At 38.8% G+C, this 18,437-nt stretch overlaps 2 protein-coding genes across 3 annotated transcripts; both read right to left on the bottom strand.

Moving 5' to 3' along the window:
* Positions 1–260: 260 nt before the first annotated feature.
* Positions 261–6,847, bottom strand: LOC135837709 (uncharacterized). Its single transcript, XM_065353076.1, has 2 exons — positions 5,445–6,847; positions 261–5,342 (listed from the first exon to the last, which is right to left on the bottom strand). The coding sequence occupies exon 2, from the start codon at positions 2,772–2,774 to the stop codon at positions 1,407–1,409; it is 1,368 nt and encodes a 455-aa protein (XP_065209148.1). The 5' UTR covers positions 2,775–5,342; positions 5,445–6,847; the 3' UTR covers positions 261–1,406.
* A 1,949-nt stretch (positions 6,848–8,796) lies between these two features.
* On the bottom strand, positions 8,797–12,546 carry LOC135837710 (annexin B9-like). Of its 2 annotated transcripts, XM_065353077.1 has the most exons (8): positions 12,299–12,546; positions 11,381–12,025; positions 11,125–11,307; positions 10,842–11,046; positions 10,681–10,760; positions 10,358–10,604; positions 10,090–10,271; positions 8,797–9,675 (listed from the first exon to the last, which is right to left on the bottom strand). In XM_065353077.1, the coding sequence occupies exons 1-8, from the start codon at positions 12,335–12,337 to the stop codon at positions 9,619–9,621; spliced, it is 1,638 nt and encodes a 545-aa protein (XP_065209149.1). In that variant the 5' UTR covers positions 12,338–12,546; the 3' UTR covers positions 8,797–9,618. The 2 variants fall into 2 exon arrangements, with proteins under 2 accessions (XP_065209149.1, XP_065209150.1); XM_065353078.1 differs by lacking the exon at positions 11,381–12,025 and having other exon boundaries at positions 12,299–12,543.
* Positions 12,547–18,437: the final 5,891 nt, after the last annotated feature.

Here is an 18,437-nt window from a genome sequence, read left to right on the forward strand (position 1 = left end):
ACAACAGAGCTCGCATTTTTTCTTGGATGGTTCGAAAGAAACGTTCGACGGTGCCATTATGCTGCTTCTCATACGGCTGACTGTTCTGCATAGATATGCCCTTTTCGTCGACAAACTCTTTAAAGGTACCTCCGATAAACTCACTAGCGTTGTCGCACCTGATACGCTTTACCTTCGTAATTGACATATTTTTTTAGGTAGGTACCTACTTCGGCTTTACTTCTCATTCCGAACATTACTCCCCATCTCGTACAGTCATCTACGAAGCCAATCAAATATCGCTCGCCCTCTAGTCCTTCAGTAATAGGACCCATTACGTCAATATGAACAAGATCGAGTGGGTTCGGATACCTATACCTACTTGAATCGTAGGTATGTTTCTTTTGTTTTGCTTTACAGCAAATTTGACACTGATTGAAAGGTGGGCAATCACATCCACGTAACTCAGGGATCTTATCTAGTACCGTCTTGCTCGTATGAGCTAACCTACGATGCCAGATGTCACCTTCACCTTTCAATTTGTTTATCTGTTTTTTATTTTTCAGATTTACATCACTGTCACTAATCGTACCGGTATTTCCAATACCTACACTTGAACCATTCGAGTTTCCAATTCCAGAATCATTACCTATCGTCGTCGAAGTATTACCTACATTTGTTGAGTCGCTATTATCGTCAGACATTAACGCAGATGAAAAACAAGAGTACAAAAGAGGAGGTATATTGATCATAAATTGAATCGTATACAATCCATTATCGTTAAGAACTAATCTAGAAACAATATTTCCCGCAGGATCGACCAAACGAGGATCTTCATCGAAGAAGAAACGATAACCGTTCGCTACGATTTTCGACACGGACAGAAGACTAAACGAAAGACTAGGTACAAAGAATACCTCATTTAACCAATAGACGTTTCCGTCATCGGCTAAAACTCTCAATCGACCTACTCCTTCTTTCATCAGGGATACTTCCCGATGAGCGGATTGTAAAGTTTCCTAAACTTTCCTCTCATCGTGCAATATCCCTGGATGCTTCAGAAAATGCGATGTCGCACCACTATCGACGACAAACGTGATGAAATCGACGCCGTCGTCGTCGTTTGTCTCGACATACGCATTTTCTTCACCGAGATTCAAAGCAGTCGAGTCGCCTAAAAAATAATTTGACCCGATATTCACGTTACGCGACGTACCGAAGTTAGATATCGCAACACTGTCACCGAAATTACTACGACCGAACTGAGTTTTAACGAATTCATCTACGGTATTACACCTACGACCTTCATCTAACGAGAATTTTTCTTTTTTTTCCGTAGGCGACGAATACAGACCTAACGCTATCGACGGACGAGGACCTGACGAACCGGACGAACCTGCAGTACCAGACGTACCCGACGTACCACTCTACGAACCGTTACCACCATTATTACGCGACGAATCACCGTTTTGAGGGCAGTTTCGACCGATATGCCCTGTCAGATTGCAACGATAGCAAACGATACTTCCCCGAGGGTTGGTATCGTTCCTAAAGTTCCCTCCGGCGGATCGACAAGACTTGGCCATATGGCCACGTTTGTGACACTTATAGCAGGTACGATCTTTGGCTTGTACGAAGCCACTACTACCACTACAATCACCGTTACCGTTCGACGAATTACCGGACGAGTTCGAATTACTACTACGCGATTTATTACGATTACGATTACGTTTATTACCGGATTGGTTGTTATCGGCAGCGGCCATCGCGGACCCGGTACTAGTCGAACTTTTCGAAGTCGAGGAGTTCTTCGAAGCATCTTCCAAACTCAAAAGTAACGATGAAATTACTTTTGGATTGGGGTCTCCAGCAGTTACGTGTACAAGACCTCGCGCAGTCATACGTACAGAATCATACTTAGGCGAATTGCCTAAAGCATTGATTAAATACGTATATACCTCCGAAGGGGTCAACTTTACCTGGAGACTTTCCATATCGTTGACCAACGTATAAAACGCTTCGAGGAACTCCTTCGGACCTTTGTACATGTCGATGACAATCTTCGAAATTCTGGTTCGACAGTCGATTATTGCTGCTTGGTTTTCCGCCTGGTACAAGGAGTTGAGCTCCGTCGAGAATACGTACGGATCCTCTGTCTCCTTGACCAGTCGGAAAACGTTCTCAGCTACGTGCCTAATTAAAATTTCGAGAGCTTTCGCTTTTTTACGCGGCGATAGAGTATTTACTTGTACGATCGCGGTTTGTAATCCTTTAGCCGATAGAATTACTTTGATTTTTCTCTTCCAGGACACGAAGCCCGTACTGCGAAAGACCATCGACTCCATTACACGATTATCTCCGGCACCGAACATACTTTCGTCGGATGAACTGCTCGAAGACTCGTTACGCGGATCTACGTTTTCGTCGGACTCGTCGTCGCTACTTTCGATATCAGACTCGTCGTCGTCGGATGGACCAGGAGGTGGAGGAGGTGGAGGACCGGATGGTGGATTAGACGGAGGAGGAACGGAATCAACAGGGATCGTGGGATCGTCAGATGTCGAATCACCAAAACCTGCTGAACTTGGACCAGCTTCCGAATCGCCGGATGACTCAGATACGTGCTGTAACGTTACTTTACTTTTACCTTTCGACTTCGGTATACTTTGTTCTGGTTTTTCTTTTTCAGAAAAACCACGAAATTCAGCGCTCGATTTACGCTTATCCGAACTACTTTCGTCGTCGTCTACGTTGACCGATTTTCCTGACCGCAAATAGGACAGAACTGTCGACATTTACTTCGTCGAACACCACACAGACCAATACGCTGAAGCTACACAAGCCAGAAAATTCCACACAGGACGTCGAATTGCGAAACAGAGCTTTCACGAACTACGCTCTACGCTACCATGTACGATAAATTCCCTTTGACTGGAAAATACCTGACTACTAGACATCAATTAACTCGAACAAATCGAACAGACATCTTACACAGAATAAAAATAAAAGATTTATTTTTAATTCTAGGTTATTGACCCGAAGGAAAATAACAACAACAAAAACAGAGCTTTATGCTCGACTTGATAACTTTACAACTCGAAGATTAAATCAATAATAACGCGAACGAACTTAAAACCTAACGAAAACAACGAATATACGACGATAATTTAACAGCCAACAGTTTACGCGATTTTACGAAAAGGACAAAATTTCACTTAATATGTAACCAACAATATTTATATCGCGAAACCGAAGTTTACTTTTTATTTAAAAATAAAAAACTAAAAAGTTATCGAACTAAAACGTTACAGTTATCGTTACGAGACCAATTTTGCCAACAAATGGAAGGGAAAATTTTCAAAAAATTACTGTGTGTACCCCTACATGATGTACACAATCTGTGAAAATTTCAAAATTTTTCATCCACCCCCCTCCGAGAAACAAACCTTCGAAGTTTTTATGTTTAGGGGCAGTTTCTCCGAAAGGGGAGGGGATGGGAGGTCAAAAATTTTTATGGAGAGTTTTTACATCAAGGGTGACTTTTTGGACCACTTTCGACCCCATATGGATCAGGGGCCATTTCACCCATCTTATAGGGGAAGGCCCTTTTACAGAAATTGATCTGCTTCAAAGTTGCATAAATCCTTCAAAAATGAAGGTAGGCCAATGCCAAAAATTGCTATTTTTAGCCAAAAGAATGCTCTACAAGCTCCCCAGGTCGAATTTTTCATTTTGACAATTTTTCATGGTTTCCAAAAAGTCGCCGGAGGCTCTAAAATGATTTGAAATGCGCTTACAGTCGACTTCTTAGCGTATTGAAATTACATAGTTTACGGTATAAATATTTGCTTTCCACTTTCAGCTGTATTTTGATGAAATTTGTGGAAATTTCTAAGTTTCAAAAACCTACTTGACTTAACTGGAGTGCAGCGTAAATTTCGGTTCTGTAACGTGTTTCGATGAAATTTTATGGAAATTTCAAGTTTGAAAAATCTGCTAGAGGCTCCAGAACTGCTCAAAATGGCTTGAAACCATTTCCAATCAGTTTGGCTGGACAAAAATATAGTATATGCCAAATTTCAGCTTTCTAGGTCAATTTGGTAAAATTTTTGTTTTTTTTCTCATTTTTGGCCTAAATTTGATTTTTAAAAATTCACCAAAGTCGAAAAATACACTAAGTACTTGAAATTTTGGCTGATGATACATTTTTGTACGCTCTTTCGATCTGGATTTGTCCAATTCAAAAATTTCGCGCGAGTCCTGCGTTCGATTGCAAAATCTGCGATTTCGGCTGACCTGTCAATCAAAATGGCCGCCATTTTGTTATTAAGGCCAATTTTTTCCGATAAGTTTGCTTTAAAATGTTATTTAGGGTGCCTTCTTTGAGAAAAAAAATTGTCTCAGAGGATTGGCGGGGGGGGGGGGGTGTAATTATCCCTATTTTAGTAGGTATATGCTGGAGTATGAATGTGCAGCATTTAGAAAAATCACCCAAGTTGAATGGCCAAATGAATGACACGAGATAACAATTTTTGCATCAACGAAAAACTGAAAAAGCTCAGATCCAAGCTATCATAAAACTTTCATGTATCATTTTCTGATTTTCTATCAATGAAGTTGAAAAAACTGTTAGGGTCCAAAATTACCTCTGGTGTCAGAAATTAGGGCAGTTGACAGTACTGCAGATTTTTTTTAATAGTTGAAAATTGAAATACTTGTTAGGTAGGTTTCTTGAAGGAATCATACGGAAATGTACCTACCTACACATTTGACTTGACTGAAAATAACTAATATTGTTCGCATTATTATAGGTAGATATCTAAATTATAATCCTTATAGATACTTACGCCAACTACATATTTTGATACAATATATCATTTATTTCCGAAATTTGATAGGTAACACAAACAAGAATATGAAAAAAAAAAAGATACTAAAATGGGTAGGTACCTTATGAATATCACAATTCAGAGATATCTAAATAGGTATCCAATAAAAAAGTTAACGTTAGCATTTATAGGTGTATTTAGATCTGTAGAGTGTAGATATTATTTTTTAAGATTTCGTAGTCAGGTATAATAAAATGTCAGATTCTTAGCAAGTACATATATAGGTATATTTTAAAATAGGTACATATTAGCGATAATATATACGAGATATGCCTTCGTAGTTAAATCATTTTTTACCATCGGATAAATTATCTACCACCAGTCATACATTTACAGTTTTTTCCCTCCCTTAAATGCCTGATACATTCTAGAAGTGTTTCGGAAGATTCTGACATTGCTATAAGTTGTAAAAGAACAACCAACAATATAGCGAACAAAAACGAAAATAAATATGGCTTCATGTTTTTCGCAACGCTAAAAATGAGCAAAATGATTAATATTAACAATAATACCTACCTACTTATTCATAAAACGGAAAATATCACAAGATGTAGTGAAATAGGTAGGTACACGTACCGATATTATTCTCACAGGCTGAAATTATATTGGTAGGTAACTGATTGGTTAGGTCGACGTGTAACAACTAAAAACGCAGGCGAAAAAAAGTAGACTACGACTACGTAGTCCCTCGGTGGCGTAGTAGGTAGAGCCGCGGACCTCCGTTCAAGAGGTACCCGGTTCAAACCCAGCTACAGAGGCAAGCTTGTGCGTGTAATTAAAAAATCGTTCGTGCAATTATCAACATTACACGCCAAGTACCGGGGGACTACCAGTTTAGCCGAGCTAACAGATAATGCACGCCATCTGTTAGCAGAATCAAAAAGCTGAAACTGGTTCGAGCGTCTATAGAGGTCAACACTGAGGAGCTCAGGGTCTCTAAACTACCCGGCTAGCTCCAAGGTGCTTGTGTAGATGTCACTAGAAAGCAACGGGAAACTACTAGTGGAAGCTCGAAACAACGTCGATTCCCCAGAATAATCGCAGTGGCAATAGGCATTCGCCTCACCCTGTAAGGGTACCACAAAAATGCGATTTCCAATGTCCTGTAAAGGACAAGGAACCACGACGACGACGACGACGACGACTACGTAGGTATCGTAGGTACTTGAAAATTTGTAGAAGACAATGGTGATATTTTTAAACGACTTAGTCGTTGTATAATTTTAAATTTTGAAATGTTCATTGTAACCTTAAAATGAACCCGAAACATTGTTCATTATCTTTCTTTACAATTTCCAATACATTTGTGGTACCTACTAGGATTGATAAAAACAAAAAAGAACAGTACCTACCTATAATATTATTTTATGGTACTCAGGTGTTCGGTTCAAAAGAAAAAAAAAGGTGACAAGTTCAGAAAACTTTCCAAATGGTTTTTAGGAACTTTCTTTACAAAAAATTTTCCAATTTTTTAAAAACGGGGATAAAATAAGTAGGTTTGTAATAAATAAAAAAATATTCTCGTTAGGTACCCCCGAAAATTTTCAGCCGAAGAAACCTACAAATACTTGAAGACCGCGCAGAGCATTTTTGAGAGAATAAAAACAACAACAAAAACTCGAAATAAATTTTAAAATAAAAAGAACCAATGAAGAACAAGAACAAAAACGTAAAAAATCCCCGTGTACTTACTTTGTTTTTTATTACTTCTTCGCTCTTTTTTCATTCGAGTAAAATATTAGAAAAAAGTTGTCAGTTTTTTACTTTACTTTACAATTTTTATTATTGGTTATCATTTTTCATTATCTATGGTGAAAAAAAAAACAGAAAATGAAGCTTGGAATTGTTACCTACAACATTACCACATACTATGAAAAGGAGCCACTTTACCAAAAGTAAAATTTTCCAGGAAAAGCGCTGTGAAGTCTTATGGAATTTTTTTTCAAAAAAAAAAAACGATTTGATGTACCTACCTACTTGTTCTAAATTATTTTTTGGATTTTGATTATTTTGAATTTCGGTATTTATCATGTTTTGAAAAATAAATCGTTTCAAATCCAGAATTTTTGCATATGAAGACGTTAAGTAGGTATCTACCTACCTATTTTATTTGTAATCCTGTTTGACTTTTTTTGAGTGATTTTTGATTTAGATTTAATCTCCGGGTATGCTTCGCTTAATTTCTTGAAAAAAAAACTTACTGAAAAATCCTGTTTTCTTGTAGGTATAGGTACTTGAATGCAACATTTCTGGTTTTGTCTTTTTATTCAATTTCGCAACACTGAGTCCACCTGAGAGAAACAAAACTGGAGGTTTTTTTGGTGTAGGGTAGTGGTGTCTATTAAAAATCGATTTAATCGAACCCAAATCATCAATTTTTTCGATTCCGATTTTAATTTTACAAGAATCGATTATTTCGATTTTTTTGAAAAAATACGAGAGAATTAGTTGAAAATGATCTGAAAAAAGACCAACTCAGTTAAAAATCCTGCAAAAATTAAAAAATCGATAAAATTTACACTGGAATTAATGTAAATTCACTGTTGAAAAGTCTAGAAATTTCAAAACACAATCATTCAAGAAATCATTAAAAAAAAATTACAAAAAAAATCGAAAATTGGAAAAAATCGTTTATTGATTTTCAATTGATGTTTTTTTCAAATAATTGACACCACTAGTGTAGGGGGGAAGGGGTGGCCAAAAATTCGTCATGAGAAAACAATAATACCAATTTTGCCGAATAAAATGACAAATTTTCAAAGTAGAGCTTATAAAAAATTGCTATTTTTCCTTTCAAATTTATGGAAGTTTCAAAAATGATATTTTTTGTTTAGAAAAAAGATAGGTAGAAATTGACCCGAGCAAAACGAGGGAAAATGCTTTCAAAAATTTGTACATGCTTCGAGAGGGGAAAAAACGATGTTTTTCAAAAATTTGTTCACTTTTTTATCTACTTACAAATTTTAGAATTTGACTGACGAGTCTTTAAAAATTTAAATTTTGAAAGAAAATGTTTTTTTTCGGGTGAAAAGTGTGTTTTTTTGGTTTAAACATTTTTTGAAAATTTGAATACCTACCCAATAGATTTTTATAAAAATTTCAAAAATTCGTATTTTGAGAAGTAAAAAGAAAAACAATATTTTTTATGATGAGTTCATTTTCTTGACAACATAATTTTAGAATTTTAATGTACCTACTTAATTTAAAATATTGATTGTTCCATCAGTTTTAAAAATTATGAAAAACCACTTTTGAATTTTTCTTTCTCGAGTTGAGAAAAAAAAATAGATAGGCTTAGATAAGATGTTTGGAACGAAAGTTACATCATTTTAAAATTTGCCTTGATGAAAATTTCAAAGAAATGGTAGATTTTTGCCTTCAAATTGGATGAATTTTTCAACAATGAAAGCCGAAAGCTTCGTAAATTTTTGAAATGCAACATGAAGTTTCAATTTTTTTTTCAAATTAATAATTTGGCCAACGTTGAAACAAATGGTTTCAAACCAAAACAAAATTGGCAATTTTTCAACAGACATCCCCATTGCTGTAGAAAGGCTGATGTGAAAAAAACTCAGGAGTACGTCAATCATCACTATGAGGAATTGTCGCATTCCTACCTATTTACGTCCATTTAAAATTCCATGAAAATTAAATCCTTCTTAGCCATACTTTTAAAATGATAATAAAAAGCGTACCTATTTTTCAAATACCTTTAGAATACCATTTTCATGACCGTTAAATTCTCATAAATCAGTAACCAGGAAATGAATCAAATACATAAAATAATTAATCAATGACACAGCCCAGCATCCTGTTTCGATAGGTGCAAATCATAATCAACATCCCGTATTCATAATAAAAAATAATCATAATCAATTCCTCACATCATCATAACACACAAATCGACCAAAAAAAAAACACCAAAACATAACGTAAAACAATCGTTTTAATTGCACCGCTAAGCGAAGTACAAGATTATTACAAGATCAAGAGAATAATAGAAAAACGAAACAAGTACAAAAAAAACGTTAAAATGCTTTACTTTGATTAAAAACACCTTTTTTAAAAAATATTGATCAGTAATTGAAATAAAAATAATGGAAAAAATCGTACGTAAATATTTAAAAAGTCAAAAAAAAAATACAATAACGAGGTAAAATTCTATAAGCTCGTAATCGTAAAATAACGTTTGTTCATTTAGAAAAAAAAAAAGAAAAAAAAAGAACAGAAAAGCAATAACGAAGAGAGATAACCATGGTAAAAACAATGTAGGTATAATACCAGACGTGCTCGTAAAATCACAGTCATGAATAAGAATTTTTTTTCTTCATTTTTAGGTAACTGGAGACTAATTATCCATGCACTATCAAATTGCGCCAGCTCGCATGCAAATTCAGTACTTCAACTTGGCTGTGTCGCAAAACTACACATTATCTTGATACTTCGTACAGTAAAAAAATTTCTGTTACAACTACTTTTTTTTCTTACGTAAGATAGGTATTAAGTACTCGAAAAATGAAATGAAAAAAAAATGAAACTTAACGTCGCTACAGATATAAATTCTAACTACTTATAAAATTTTACTTTACACATGCGCGGATTAAATCAGCTACGTGTAAAAAAGCAGAAAAAAATAATATGTAATACGTAAATATGTATCAGTTAAAAAATAAGTGATAATAGAGAAGCTAAATTAAGAAATGAAAAAAATCAGCAGTGGGTGTATTCGAGATACTGATACTGGATTCGATCAATAACCTCCGATCAAAGATAACAAAGCTTTTTTATAATCTCCGGACGTATCATCCTAAACACAGAAAAAGATAATTATTAGCGAAATACATACTAATATACGTACGAGTAACATCCGTCGAAAGAGGGAAATGATACGTGATAATGATAAAACTATGGTAAAATTCGTGCATTCCTACGAGATTTGTCTAACTACGCAGATCACACTGAACCCAAAAAATACAACTAAATACGTGCAATTTTACTTCAATCAGTCTCTCGTAACGATAGTTTGTTGTAGACAGTTTAGTATAGAAAAATCACAGAAGAAAAACCGAAATTTGACACAAAACATAGGTAAATCCGATCAACAGTCGACTAGAATAATATGTTAGAGCGAAACATCACAGAAGGTTATCACAGGTTAGTCGTATGTACAGATCGATTAGCTCGTTAGATCGATAGTAAAACCAATAAAATAAATCCGTACGCTGATATCCTGTTCCAGGGATTTATTATAACGTGCTTGGTAAGCTCGTTTGATATCCTGCATATCGATTTCGCATCTCGATACGACGATTCTGATCAATTGACGATCCTTTGTACCGACGCAGGCGACAGCATCGCGTAACCGTTTGGCGAAGAAGTCGGCTTTGTTTTCCACCGAACGTACTGCAAATATAGGAATAATTTCGTCAATTAAACAAACAATCAACAGGTGGAGAGTTATCACGTCGTAAATCTAATCTCGAACGAACCTATGGCCAACAAAGCTTCTTTAATATCACCGCTGAATTCATCTTTAATAGCGTTCTCCAAAGTATGTCCAGAAATTCGTTGGTATTCGGTAAACACACGACGTAAATGAGGGTAGCTCCTAGTGCACAAAATGGCATTAAAGGTAGACTCGTCCGTACCAAACTGCAAAACACCGGCAGTCATTAAATCGCGAGCATCTTTCGCGACAGCTGCTTCGTCGACTTGTACGTTTTCCGCTCTTCTGGCCTATTCAACAAAATACGATTAGCATCGTTGAAAAATGTACTTAGATAAACAAATTAGGGTGATGATGTCAGCGTACTTGTACTACAGAGATGAGTAATCGTTTAAAATGACCGGATGTATCGCCGCTCAAATCGTTCTCCATCGATCTAAAGAACACTACGAAAATAGCGACGTAATTAATTAATATAACGGATTAGCATTATGATTACGTCATTTAGATAACGAATGATTCAATACCTCTTTGATAGGCATCTTTGATAGCGTAAATTTGAGCGTTCGAAGCGGTACATAGAATTTCCACAAGCGTTTCTTCGTTCGTACCGATACCTTCGATGGCGTGTTGTACTTCCTTGGCCAAGTATTCGGGCAGAGGTGTCATCAGGGCGAGAGTCAGATCTTCGAATTTACCCGAAAGTTCGCTTTTTAAATCGGAAATTAAATCCTGTCAGGGTGATAAGAAATACAATACTTAGAATACAAATTATTAATGTCGAACAAGAGTACGAATTCACGATGATACCTTTCCATACAACGCTTTGAATTGATTAGCGATTTCAATACGTTGAGAATTACTCCTCTTAGTGATAACGCTGATGATGGCTTTTTCATCGGTACCGAATCCTTTCATAGCTTTTCTCAATATTTCGGCATCAGATCTCGGATTAAAAGACGCGATCGGTACAAGAGTAGGGGTAGCTCTTTCCTGCGAATCAAACAACAAGCATCGATAAATATACCAACAAGAAATCGAACAAGCGATGTTATATCTAACTTACAATTTGGGCATAAGCATTATTTTTCCCATAATTAGGTTGAGCATGCGGTGAACACGTATTCGACGCGGATAGATTGTTAAAATGAGACGAAGTAATCGGACCTTGTTGACAGCTCATTTGTTGGGTAGGGTAATGAGGATTGGTAGCAGAACTGGGATAAGATTGAGGAGCTGATGGGTATCCAGGGGTGGTCTGAGGGTAGGCAGTTTGCGACTGAGGATAAGCTGACTGGGAAGGATAAGCCGAAGGGGCTGACTGAGGATAAGCTGAAGGAGCTGACTGAGGAGGATAAGCTGAAGGGGCAGACTGAGAAGGATAAGCTGAGGGGGCAGACTGAGGAGGATAGCCTGAAGAGGTAGACTGAGGGTATGAGAAACCGGTGGATGGTTGAGCTGAAGGATACGAGGGCTGAGGATAACCGGGTTGAGCCGAAGGATAAGCGGATTGAGGAGGATAGCCGGGTTGACTGGGTGGAGGAGCGAATCCGGGTTGATTAGACTGAGGAGGGTAACCAGGCTGAGGTGCCGGAGGATACCCACTGGTCGGTGGATAGCTTGGTTGATAGCCGGAGTTGAAACCGGGCTGACTGGATGGATTTTGAGGTGGGTAAACACCGTACGGTGCACCTGTTTGTTGTCCCGGCATCTGTATAACATACAAAAACACACAAGGACGATATAAGGATGCGACAAGCGACAACACGTGTTCATAAATACAACAAGATATTAATCGTAGAAGTGAAGCTGTGAGACGGAAATGTGCGGCAGTTTAAGGGCATTACTTTAGAACTAACTAAAAGTAACCATATCACCGCTATTCAAACACCATCTCGTGAGTATCAATATTCTACTAGGAAAACACCGAAAATTAAACTATATGTACAATAATGTGTTTGCGAATGTGAATATTTTTCTATACCTGTGGTTGGCCCGGATAAGGAGGATAGCCTGGATTCATGATGTTATTCGATTCGAAATCAACGACTGATTGATTGAAATTACTCGACGATCACTAACTATGAACACGAATGATGAGATAAGTCGAGCAAACGATGATTAATCAACGAGAAATTTAATTAGAAGCCTAAATTTAGACTAGAACACGACTGTAGCATCAAATTAGCGAAAATAAACTCGTAAAAAACCATAAAATACCCAAATGACGCCGTTACAAGTGACGTCACTAACGTCACTGAAGGTCAACAATGATAGCCAACTTAGGAATAAAAAAGTTACGCTAGATGTGACAGTGTTGCCAGAAATTTTTTTATTTTTTTTAATTTTTCAATTTTTTTCTCTCAAACTTGATTGAAAATTTTAATTTTGGCAATTTTTCAATCAGAAATTGAACGCGGAATATTAAAAAATTGAGCAAAAACCAATCCAAGGTAAAACAAAAAATCAGAGCTTTTGCCTTTTTTAGTTTTTTTGCATAAAAAAAAGTAAATATAAACATCCTATTATAACGAGCCCATAAATCGAGCAATTAACGTCGAACGAATAAAACATACCTATTTAAAACTCGGTGCACAACGTGCATATTAAAAAGAGATTTCGAACGAGAGGAAAAATAACGAACATTACGCTTTAACGTTTATTAACATAATAAGAATAAATAACAAAAAGCAAGGCGAGCTTTACAAAAGCTCAAAAGCTTAAAACCAGTAAGTAAAATACGTTACAACTAGTAAAGTAACTTAAACAGAAACGAAACCGTATTATAACGTATTCCTACCTATTCGACTAAAAATGTATAATACCTATCGGTACAAAATCGATAGTTAGCTAAGTCGATATTTTTACGACAAAATTACAACACCTCCTCATAAAATTAAGCCGAACATCGGTTAATTTTAGACGACACAAGTAAAAGTCTATCAGCTAAAGCCAAAAAAACTACAAATTTTCGACAAAATAAACAACTTTCAAATTTTAACTTTAGCAAAAATACGACTAAATATTTAAAACACAATTAATAAATCGAGTAAAAACGTTCACTAATTAATAAAGCGCGATATAAATAAAACCAATTAATCTAGGTGTAAAACCCGTTACGTTTAAAACCAATGATGCAAAAAATACAAGCATCAAAACAAAAAAATTTCAACCACTAAACAGATCGATTAAACAGGTAAAATTAATTAAAAATAAAATAAATAAGGCTTAATTAGCCACAACATAGTATAAAGCAGTTAAATAAAACATTACACAGTAATCATAAAATAAAACACGGTAAAATAAAACATATAAAATTGTAAAATAAACATCAAAGTGTTTCAGAGTTCAACGTTCGAGTCTACGATGGAGAATAGTAATCTACGAAATAAATGCACGACAAAACATCGATTAAAAACACCACAGGTAATTAATATTAGTGCACTAGCACGATTAAACAATTAATAAATAAAATTAAAAAAATAAAATACACAAAAATAAACGAAGAATAAGCACCATTGTGCATTGGTTCGACCAGGTCGACCAATTTTGAAACGATTACCGAGCAATTTACGAAGGGAAAAGGTCATCCATCAGAATTGAAGTCATCAATTCATTAATTTTGGTGCCAGCTAGGGACTTTGTGAATATGTCAGCGACATTGTGTTCCCCTTTCACCTTCACCAATTCAACCTCGCCATTACGTATCACTTCTTTCGTAAGATGGTACGAGACATCAATATGCCTCGTCTTACGCGATTCCATTGTGTTTCTAGCGACGTTCATCGCCGAAGAATTATCACAGACGAGCGTCGAACAATCCAAGACAAACCCCAACGATTTTAAAAGATTACGCTGAGCACGAAGTTCAACTACAGCGTCGGCGAGAGCCAAATACTCAGCCTCCGTAGAGCTACGAGTGACACCTTTTTGCTTCCTCGACTTCCATTGGATGGCGCAGCCATACAAGAAAACAATGAAACCTGACGTAGAAACTCTGTCAGTTTGGTCACCAGCGTGATCCGAATCCGAGTATGCGGTAAGCATAGAATTATCCAGTGCTTCGTAGCACAATGTTCGATCGGGATAACATTTTAAATACTTAATGATACGCTTACAGGTTGATACGAGGTGAGCCGAGGGCTTCGTTTGATACCTAGCGACTAAGTTAACTGCATATGAGATGTCAGGCCGGGTCCAATTCGCAACGTAAGAAAGGCAGCCAATCATAGAGCGACAAAGAGTTTCCAGTGAAAAATCCACGACGACGTTTGGGTCCATAAAAGAAATGTCCTCTACAGGCTTGACCACTCTATCTGCATCTACGAGATCGAACTTTTCGCAGATTTGCGCTATATACTCATTCTGGTCCATCATCATCGAACTCTCGGTACGTTTAAACCTCACACCTAAGTAATGCTGAACCGGCCCAAGATCTTTTACGTCAAAATTTTCTTTCAACAGGTCGAGCACCTGCTCGATCAAGACATTATCGTACCCAGTAATTAGTAGGTCATCTACGTAGACACCTACCATACAACGAGTCGGTTCAGCAGCGTAAACAAACAACGTAGCGCAATACCACGACACCATTAACCCTATTTTAATCAAAATTCTTTTTAATTCATCGTACCAGGTGACAGGTGACAATCTCAAACCATATAACGCGCGCCACAATTCCAGTACGGGATCCTTCAGACGACCAAAGTAAACGAAACCTTTCGGTATAGAAACGTATACGCGGTATGGCAATTTGCCATAGAGGAAAGCGCCAGTTATATCGATATGGCGTAACTGCCAGCCAAAACGTATCGCCAAAGCGACCAGAGCCCTAATAACGTCTACAGGAATAACCGGTGCGTATACGTCAAAGTCGCTAAGCGCCAAACGCTCCATGTAGCCCAAGACTACAATGCGAGCCTTGTACGTATTGTCACTCTTTTTACGAAACACCCATTTTAACCCTAAAACTTTCTGATTGGCAGGTCGCTCAACTACCTTGTAGGTACCCATCCGCTGTAACGTAGCAAGTTCAATGGCGATTGCTTCTTTCCACTGCGAGCTCTCGCTTCCAGTCACCGCCTCCTCATACGTCAATTGAGGTACGTTTGTGGCCATTAATGCTGCCTCCGTAGGTGTATCGTACTCCTCCGCCAAATAACGCTCAGTCACATCCACGACTTCGACGACGTCGCCAAAAACGATCGACTCATCCACCTTCACATGCGTAGCAGGTACGAGCTCTTTACTACCAGCGTCCAATAGCCAATAGCCCGTTTCAGTGTAACCAACCAAAAACATATCATTCGACTTCTTTTCAACCTTCTTTCTCTTTTCAGGCGTTACGAACGAGCGTACCAAACTCCCAAAGATCCGAATTTGATCCCAATCGACAGCTTTATTATGCCAAACCTCGTAAGGAATTTCTCCACCGATGGAGCGCGTAGGTAAGCGATTTACCGTGTCGCAGGCCATGAATGCCGCGTATGTCCAGTAAGTTGACGGCATACCGGCATCGTATAACATGGCCCGCATTTTCTCGACCACAGTACGATTCAGCCGTTCGATTTTGGCATTATGTTCATGTACGTATGGTTCAGCAGGTTGCTGAATGATACCCTTCGCGTCGCAGACGGATTTCGTAAGGCCCTTAACAAATTCCAAAGCATTGTCGCAGCGGAGCTTATGTATCTTCACGCCAAACTTCGCAGTCACCGTTAATTCGTAATTTTCAAAGCTCTTACCAACCTCAGACCGATTACGCAGACAGTACATTACGGCAAAGTGAGTAAAATCGTCTAAAAACATTAAAATATACGAGCAGCCGTCCACCGACACCGGCAACGGGCCAACGGTGTCGGTATGAACGAGCTCGAGCACTCTTGTAGCTTTGGTACGTTCCGTGCAGCAAGGTAGCCTACACATTTTCGCCCGAGAGCATACACCACACGTCGTAGTGGTCAGAATTTTATTGCTAGGAATTTTATTCCCAGGTACCGAAGCGATTGTATCACCGCAAGCGTGACCGAGCCGGCGATGCCAGAGACGTACCTGATCATCGACGACGACCGCGGCAGACTCGTAGACCAAATCGTAGCGAAACCTAAACTCGTGCAGTCCGTCCTCATTCACCTCTGCTTTCACTATTAACGTACCAGATGGATCGTACAAGCAAACGTCCTCGGCCAGCTCCAATTTACAGCCCTTTTCGCGAATACGTTGACTCGAAAGTAAGTTGGAAGCGAACTCCTCAGAGTACTTAACACCCTCCATGGTGTAACGACGATTTTCCGAATCGTATAGGACGATGGTACCTTCACGCGTAACGGTCACGAACTGACCCTTTTGAGCTGTACGTACCAGCTCGCGTATCTCTCTCGACTCAACGAAATAGTCAAGTGAATTGACAAAATGATTCGTCGCTCCACTATCCAATAAAAACACAATCTCACTCAAACCTACAGATTTTTTCGAACAAACGGTGCCACCAACAGAATCACCAATAGCCATCAAGGCGGTACCAGAAACGTTATTAGGCTTACGAGCCTGACCACCATTGTCTCCCCACTTATTACAATGAGCAGAGATATGCCCAATTGCACGACAACGATAACAGCGAGGCGGATTTGGATCATTAGGCCCCTTCCAATTTTGATTATTCGGCGTACCGGAGTTAGTACCAGAACCTCCAGCAGCGTTAGCCTGAGGCTGTGTAGGCCTATCGCCTTGACCATTTCCCTGCGTACCTTGACCATTCCTATTCTGATAGTTCGAGCCAGACCTACCATTGAAACCACTAAAATTTACATGACCATTTCCCTGACCGCCGTTACGATTATTATAACGATTATTATTCGGATTTCCTCCGTTACGATTAAAATTAACAATACCATTACCATGTTTCAGCCTACAGACTCGAGCAATATGTCCGGGACGATGACAAAAATGACACGTTGGCCTGGTATCGGCGGCGGACATGGCGGACGCTCTCGGCGTAGCAGACGACGACGACGACGATTCGCTATTTCGATAGGCTTCACAAATAGCCTCACGTATACCGGTGGTGGAGTTATTGACAATCATCGCGGTACGCAGCGACACTCGAAGATTCTCGCCGGTGGTGGTCTTTGGCAGTCCATTCAGAAGCCAGGCAGCTTCGTCGGTCTCACCGGAATCAGCGCATAATTTCTTAACGGTGTCGCAGTACTCTTCGGGACGTTTGAAATGCCCCATCTGTAGATTGGCGAGGCGAAGCTTGACCGCGCATTTTTGCGCAGCCGACTGCGAACCGTAACGGGCCTCGAGCGCATCGAGCAGCGCCTTTGGATTAGGCTGCGGGAAGAGGACCTGCATCGGTTGGGTCATCATCGAATAAATAGTATCGATGGCTTGCGCTCTTTTCACATCCGTCTCGGAATCCTCCGCATCGTAGGTCTTAGACAGGCCTAACGCAGCGAGCCTAATCTTGACCCGCAATATCCAGCCTTCATAGCGAGTGCCATCACCGTCGAAACGTTGCGCATTATCGAGCGCCGGCGGTACGTAAGCAGCCATATCGACAGGTGGGTCGATTTGAGCCTCTTCTTCGTTTTGCGGATCAACTAACGCACTTTGTCTCGCCTTTCTTCTTCTCACGTTTACGTTTAACTTTTTCAGCCTTTCTTTGGGCAGCTAATTCGGCGTCGACCTCTTCTTGTTCTTGCTTGCGAGTCTTTACCATTGACTAGCGATACTCTTTCGGCGGCACGTGTTCGACGGTCAATTCTACGAGCGTTAGGCGAGTACGGTCAACCTACTACACCCTCGCAGAATGAAGAAAAACAGCGTAACACAGCGTAGCGGTCGCGTAGCGAAAACGGTCGCGTGAAAGCGAGGTAAAAAACGGTCGTTAAACAACGATAAAAGTACTTACGTATAGGCTAGGCCTATGGAACATTTCCGTCGTGCGTAATGGCGAACTTCGGCACGACAAAAGAAAATTAGTAGTTTTTTGTCGCGAGCTAAACCATAGCTATGCTACCATATTATAACGAGCCCATAAATCGAGCAATTAACGTCGAACAAATAAAACATACCTATTTAAAACTCGGTGCACAACGTGCATATTAAGAAGAGATTTCGAA

The sequence above is a fragment of the Planococcus citri genome, chromosome 2, assembly GCF_950023065.1.
Source record: "Planococcus citri chromosome 2, ihPlaCitr1.1, whole genome shotgun sequence".
NCBI classification, from domain to species: Eukaryota; Metazoa; Arthropoda; class Insecta; order Hemiptera; family Pseudococcidae; genus Planococcus; species Planococcus citri.

Bases quoted from the DNA above. Each gene is read 5' to 3' on its own strand.
- LOC135837709 (XM_065353076.1), bottom strand. From the start codon at position 2,774: ATGTCGACAGTTCTGTCCTATTTGCGGTCAGGAAAATCGGTCAACGTA.
- LOC135837710 (XM_065353077.1), bottom strand. From the start codon at position 12,337: ATGAATCCAGGCTATCCTCCTTATCCGGGCCAACCACAG. The intron at 10,605-10,680 runs GTACGCTGACAT...TTTGTTGAATAG, and splicing joins TACTCATCTCTGTAGTACAA to GCCAGAAGAGCGGAAAACGT. The intron at 10,272-10,357 runs GTTCGTTCGAGA...CTATATTTGCAG, and splicing joins AGAAGCTTTGTTGGCCATAG to TACGTTCGGTGGAAAACAAA.